This window comes from Triticum dicoccoides, chromosome 7B (assembly GCF_002162155.2).
Source record: "Triticum dicoccoides isolate Atlit2015 ecotype Zavitan chromosome 7B, WEW_v2.0, whole genome shotgun sequence".
Lineage (NCBI taxonomy): Eukaryota > Viridiplantae > Streptophyta > Magnoliopsida > Poales > Poaceae > Triticum > Triticum dicoccoides.
In genome coordinates this window covers 95518506-95524881 of record NC_041393.1, presented here as the reverse complement: position 1 = coordinate 95524881, position 6376 = coordinate 95518506, and the positions used below count along the sequence as shown (strand labels likewise).

The 6376-nt window shown below is 54.6% G+C and overlaps 1 protein-coding gene across 1 annotated transcript; it reads right to left on the bottom strand.

Moving 5' to 3' along the window:
• Positions 1 to 2997: 2997 nt before the first annotated feature.
• Positions 2998 to 5089, bottom strand: LOC119335350 (galactoside 2-alpha-L-fucosyltransferase-like). The gene is made up of 3 exons (XM_037607482.1): positions 4801 to 5089; positions 3560 to 4529; positions 2998 to 3349 (listed from the first exon to the last, which is right to left on the bottom strand). Exons 1-3 carry the CDS (start codon positions 5081 to 5083, stop codon positions 3100 to 3102), a joined length of 1503 nt encoding a protein of 500 aa, XP_037463379.1. The 5' UTR covers positions 5084 to 5089; the 3' UTR covers positions 2998 to 3099.
• Between the last annotated feature and the right edge of the window lie 1287 nt (positions 5090 to 6376).

Genomic DNA, 6376 nt, shown 5'->3' with positions numbered 1-6376 from the left:
CGGACGTGGCATGGTTGAACGAGATTTCATAAATATGCATTTAATACGGGATATAGGTATGGAAAGAAACAGAATACGGGTTGCCATGTGGTTTTCTTTAGCAGTAGAAAGGATCGTGGGGAGATAAAATACTGGGACCGTGGGATGCCAAACCAATGACCCGGAGCACGTAAGGGAGCAGGGAGGCGGGAGCAGGCAAGTCTCGGCTTGCCTGCTCCCGCCACTGTGCTCCCATCCGTACTTTGCGTCCTTCGTTTGGCATCGCACGGTTGCAGTAATTTCTTTTACTCCCCCTTTTTTCACTTTAAAAAACGATCAAGAATACCGGTCTAATCCTCATCCACCGGTGATGCACGTGAATGGCCTTGAGTCTGTTCCCATCGGCCATGCTCGTGTCTCCGGCATCGGTCACACCCCCGGCCAAAGCTACAAGGTGCAACAGACCTGAAAATAGTCCCGACCGTCGGCATGCTCCCTGCCGTCGAGAATCGCTCTCCACCCCACGCGGCGAGCTCGCCCTATTTGAGGAGGTCATTGTCGTGCGGCTGCGGGACTTGGAGGCATAGAACGAGGTCAGTGAGACCATCCCTCCAAGGAGGTCACCGGTGTCTGACCAACATCGATGAGGTCATCAGAGTGCAGCTATTGGACGCCTGCCTCCATCGACTGCTACTGCTCGACTACGCGTGCAGCTCAGACAGATGCTGGCTATCCTTGCCGTTGGGCCGGACCCATCCCATCGACCACCGCCGACTCCCTAATTAAACAGGAACGAAGTCTCGACGGGGAACAACAGCGTCGCTGCCGGAGCCACAACGATCAGACCGTCGAGCCGGACGCGCCATGGCTGAACGGGATTTCATAAAGTATGCGTTTAATACGGGATACAGGTATGGAAAGAAACAGAATACGGGTTGCCGTGTGGTTTTCTTTAGCAGTAGAAAGAATCATGGGGAGATAAAATACTAGGACCGTGGGATGTCAAACCAACGACCCGGAGCACGGGCGGGAGAAGGGAGGCGGCAGCAGGCAAGTCTCGGCTTGCCTGCTCCCGCCACCGTGCTCCCATCCGTACTCCGTGTCCTTCGTTTGGCATCGCACGGTTGCACTAATTTCTTTTACTCCCCCTTTTTTCACTTTAAAAAACGTTCAAGAATACCGGTCTAATCCTCATCCACCGGTAATGCACGTGAATGGCCTGGAGTCTATTCGCATCGTCCATGCTCGTGTCGCCAGCATCGGTCACACCCCCGGCCAAAGCTACAAGGTGCAACAGACCTGAACATAGTCCCGGCCGTCGGCACGCTCCTTGTCGTCGAGAATCGCTCTCCACCCCACGCGGCGAGCTCTCCCTATTTGCGGAGGTCACCGTCGTGCGGCTGCGGGACTTGGAGGCATAGGACGAGGTCAGTGAGACCATCCCTCCATGGAGGTCACCGGCGTCTCACCAATATCGATGAGGTCATCTGAGTGCAGTTTTTGGACGCCTGCCTCCATCGACTGCTACTGCTCGACTACGCGTGCAGCTCAGCCAGATGCTGGCCATCCTTGCCGTCGGGCTGGACCCATCCCATCGACCACTGCCGACTCCCTAATTAAACAAGAATGAAGTCTCGATGGGGAACAGCGGCATCGCTGCCGGAGCCACAATGATCAGACCATCGAGCCGGACGCAGCATGGCTGAACGGGATTTCATAAAGTATGCATTTAATACGGGATACAAATATGGAAAGAAACAGAATACGGGTTGTCGTGTGGTTTTCTTTACCAGTAGAAAGAATCGTGGGGAGATAAAATACTGGGACCGTGGGATGCGAAACCAACGACCCAGAGCACGGACGGGAGCAGGGAGGCGGGAGCAGGCAAGTCTCGGCTTGCCTGCTCCCGCCACCGTGCTCCCATCCGTACTCCGCATCCTTCGTTTGGCATCGCACGGTTGCAGTAATTTCTTTACTCCCCCTTTTTTCACTTTAAAAAAGATCAAGAATACCGGTCTAATCCTCATCCACCGGTAATGCACGTGAATGGCCTGGAGTCTGTTCGCATTGTCCATGCTCGTGTTGCCGGCATCGGTCAGACCCCCGGCCACAGCTACAAGGTGCAACAGAACTGAATATAGTCTCGGCCGTCGGCAGGCTCCGTGTCGTCGAGAATCGCTCTCCACCCCACGCGGCGAGCTCGCCCTATTTGAGGAGGTCACCGTCGTGCGGCTGCGGGACTTGGAGGCATAGGACGAGGTCAGTGAGACCATCCCTCCATGGAGGTCACCGGCGTCTCACCAACATCGATGAGGTCATCGGAGTGCAGCTGTTGGTCGCCTGCCTCCATCGACTGCTACCGTTCGACTACGCGTGCAGCTCAGCCAGATACTGGCCATTCTTGCCGTCGGGCCGGACCCATCCCATCGACCACCGCCGACTCCCTAATTAAACAGGAACGAAGTCTCAACGGGGAACAACAGCGTCGCTGCCGGAGCCACAACGATCAGACCGGCGAGCCGGACGCGGCATGGCTGAACGGGATTTCATAAAGTATGCATTTAATACGGGATACAGGTATGGAAAGAAACAGAATACGGGTTGCCGTGTGGTTTTCTTTCGTGGGGAGATAAAATACTGGGACCGTGGGATGCCAAACCAACGACCCGGAGCACGGACGGGAGCAGGGAGGCGGGAGCAGGCAAGTCTCCTCCCTTCGTATCCTAATAAAGCGATATGAGAGGGCATCTGAGCAAAAATGAAGGGACATGCCTGGCAGGGGCTATTTTTGAGAGAAAATATTCAGGGGCTTTTAACAAGAACCCACACGCCCTGTCTCCGTCTTCTGGGTGCTGATAGCGGCCCCATGCCACGCTGGCACACGATAGTCAGCGTCGGAGGTTTATGCGACCGTGATTTGCACTGCTAAGGCAAATTCTCGAGCCATTTATTTGTAGGCCACAAGTTTAGCATTAAAGTGATCAAAGTTTTAGCACCAATGGGCAATTACCTCTTTTATATCGAGGGGGTAATGAAATGCCTAATTGCGTACGTAGTAAGATCTTCATTGTCAATTTGTCATGGAGTGTTTTCATTTTACATCGTCCGGCCGTTTCAGTACTATTCCGGGTGAACAAGTTTCAGTCCCCAGCTCATGTCTTCGCAATGCCGGACATGCGGCACAAGCTTTCCGGTATCGGCGCCGCGCCTGGCCCTGCAGTCGTAGAAGGGAGGCCCGTGCAAGCACGGCTCCATGGAGGCCGCCCGCCGGCACGGCGGGTCGGGTGTGGTGAGGTTCTCGGGCTTGAACATGATCCACGGGGTGAGCCCGCCGAGCCCGTGGCCGACGTACCCGAACGTGGACCAGCCGCTGGTGACGATCGCGTCGGTCATGCTCAGCAGGTACATCTCGGCCAGCGCCTTCATGTCGTGCGTGGCCTCGCCGGTGAGCTGGTGCTCCTCGTGGCTCGGCTGGTGCACGCTCACGACCTCGCCAGCGGCCGTCGCCGACTGCCAGTACCTCCCCCGGATGTTCTCGAAGTACCATGAGCTCAGGCCGGTCATCAGGACGGCCTTCGACCGCGCGCCGGCGGTCGAGGCGGGCGGCCCCGGGTCCTGCGCCACCACCTCGGGCAGCAGATGCTCCTGCGAGGTGCACGCGAGGATCTGGTCCAGGACGTGCTTGAACGGCGTGTCGCCGTCGAACACCCTGACCTGGATGCCCAGCCGTTCGTCCGAATTTTTCAGGTAGGAATCGTAGAACCTCGTGATCAGCCCCCACACTTTGTTCGTCGGGTGGAAGAGGTACCGTGCCAGGAGGTAGAACACCGAGTCCTTTCGGGGGAAAAGCTTGTCGAGCTCCTCCTGGTACGCCGGGTTCAGGAAGAGCGCGGGCACGAAGTAGCCGTCCGTCCTCATCACCAGCCACGGCGCACGGTGGAGGAACTCCCGGTGGTCGTCGCAGTAGAAGAGCTTGTCGTGGTAGGTGCAGGCGTGGTCGAGGTCGACGAAGACGTATGGGAGATCGGACACGGACGCGGCCCGGCCGTACTCCCGCACCAGGTTCCGGTAGCTCTCCGGCACCTCGCCGGTCAGGTTCTCGAGGTCCCTGAGCGGGAAGTCCGGGGGCAGCAACCACGACGTCTCCTGGAACGGCTCGCAGAGGAGGTCGGGCAGCGACGTGCCCCTGTGGACGAGCAGCACGCGGTCGGTGAGCATGGCGTAGAGGAACGCCGACGCCATGGCCAGTATCCGGTTCCCCAGGCCCCTGTAAGGCACCAGCACGAGGTACTTGCAGGCGTCGTCATCCGTGGTTGTGCTAGTGCCATCTTCTCGGGGCCCCAGCCGCTCCGCCGCTCGCCGGTATGTCTCGGTGCCCGGGCCGCACCGCCTCTGCAGCGCCTCCTGCTCCCGCAGCCGCTTCACGAGGTGTGTCGACGGCGAGCGCGCCAGCTTCTTGAGGTGGGAGGTGGACTGGTACCGGCTGATGCACGATTGTTCGTCGAACCCGGGAACAAGCAGGCCTCCGAGGAGCCCGTCCTGATTGGATTCTGCAGGGCAACACGTGAAAGAAATCAGCGCCTCTTCTACCCAATTTGGCATCGTGTAACGCATATCTCCTACAGTTAACCACCAGCGGCAGATGCGCAATATCTGTCATGAGTTCATGGCAAATGGCAATTGATTGGCCCTTTGGTGTTCAATCTTCAATGCAAGTTCTTCTTGCCATGAATTAGATTTGTTCGAAAACATGGCGCATGCAAGATTAAACGCGCCATGACGAGATGGCGGAGGAAGATTTATCGGCTCGACGGTTCCTACCTCGGCGATCGTACGTCGTCCTTGCCGTCGCCGCCGATGTCCAGCCGGACGCCAGCGGCAACGGCCTGTCCCGCCGGCTAACCATGATCGCCAGGAACGGCAGCGCGACGAGGCAAACCGCAAGCGACGAGATCCACTTCCTCGCGATCCATGGCTTTCCTTCGTCCTCCTCCTCGGTCTCCCCGTCGGCGTGGTGAGCGGCCGTCTCCACGGCGACCGAGCATTGCTGCGGCGGCCGCTTGATTATGCCATTGCCAATGCCAGCACCGCCCTCCAAGGCCATTGCTACCTGGTGGATCGTGCGTTTTTCCCGGGCTCACGGATCTCATCCTGACAGATGCTAGGAATTAGGAAAGGCTCCACTATTTGGAAAGGGGCTAAAAAGGAAAAATATCCGCTGTAAAAATGCAAATTTATATTATCAATAAAGAGAAGTAATCGCGCAGCGTTACGGTTGCCTATTGCTTGCTTGTTACCCTTCGCACTTCCTCCTGCCTACAAAATGATGAAATGATTCTTTGTGTTCTATAAATAAAATATCAAATGATCCTTTATACATCAGATTAAATTTGAGGAATGCATAGCATTTATGAAAAAAAAAAATCGAGGAGCCAAAGCTCTATATTAATCAAACATCAACATTACTACAAGAAAATTGCTAAAAGGAAATATACAATCCCGCACATGTCGAGATGCGGATGTTGCTGCTGCTGGAGTTCCATGTCGTTGCTAGAACAAGAAATCACACGGCATAGGAAGTCGCAGATCTCTACATCGCTGCTAGATCTGAGGACGCACAAACGGAAATAGAGAAGAAGTCAAAACGTGCCTTATTATACACCACCACCGAAAGGCGAAGCTGTGGACAAAAAAGACCTACCTGTCCACCCAATCTCGTCGCTGGATTCTGTGACACGCACACCACAGTGGGGCGAAGAAGAATCCAAAGGAACCATCATTAGCCACCATCATCGAAAGGGTCGAAGCCACAGACTGCAAAAACCTACTTGTTCATTCTCATTGTTGGATCCGATGACTCACGTACCACCAGGATCAAAGAATAACCCGAAGGCACCATTATAAGAAACTATCGCCGGAAGGGTTGAAGCTCAGACAATGAAGACCCGTGTCCACCCTATCTCATCGACGAATCCAAATGTTGCAAGCACCACCGTGGCTGGAGGAGAACCTGGAAGACACGCTGGAAGGACGAAGTGATAGATAAGCGTAGACTAATCTAACAAAGGGATAGGCGTAGCCTACTCTATTGCCCCAACATTTTTTTACAATAACCTCAACAGAGGGTTAACTATAGGGCAAACACACAAAAGCGTCACTCGATAAGGGCGACCCTTATTAGCGAACTAGCGGTTTTCTTCCTGAAATAGGCAATTTTTGAGCGGGCTTTTTTCAAGTGATTTTTTTCGTTTCACTGGTTTTTTACTTGGGTTTTCCATTTTCTTTTCAAAAAATAATGAATATTTATTTATTTTCAAAAAGTGGGTTTGAAAAGAAAGCATGAATATTTAAATAAAAAATCATTTTTAGAACATTTGCGAACTACTCCCTCCGTCCC

Coding starts and splice junctions, on each gene's coding strand:
- LOC119335350 (XM_037607482.1), bottom strand. CDS start 5,083: ATGGCCTTGGAGGGCGGTGCTGGCATTGGCAATGGCATAATCAAGCGG. Junction 4,530..4,800: donor GACGACGTACGATCGCCGAG/GTAGGAACCGTC, acceptor GTTGCCCTGCAG/AATCCAATCAGGACGGGCTC. Junction 3,350..3,559: donor GCCTCGACCGCCGGCGCGCG/GTCGAAGGCCGT, acceptor GATCGTCACCAG/CGGCTGGTCCACGTTCGGGT.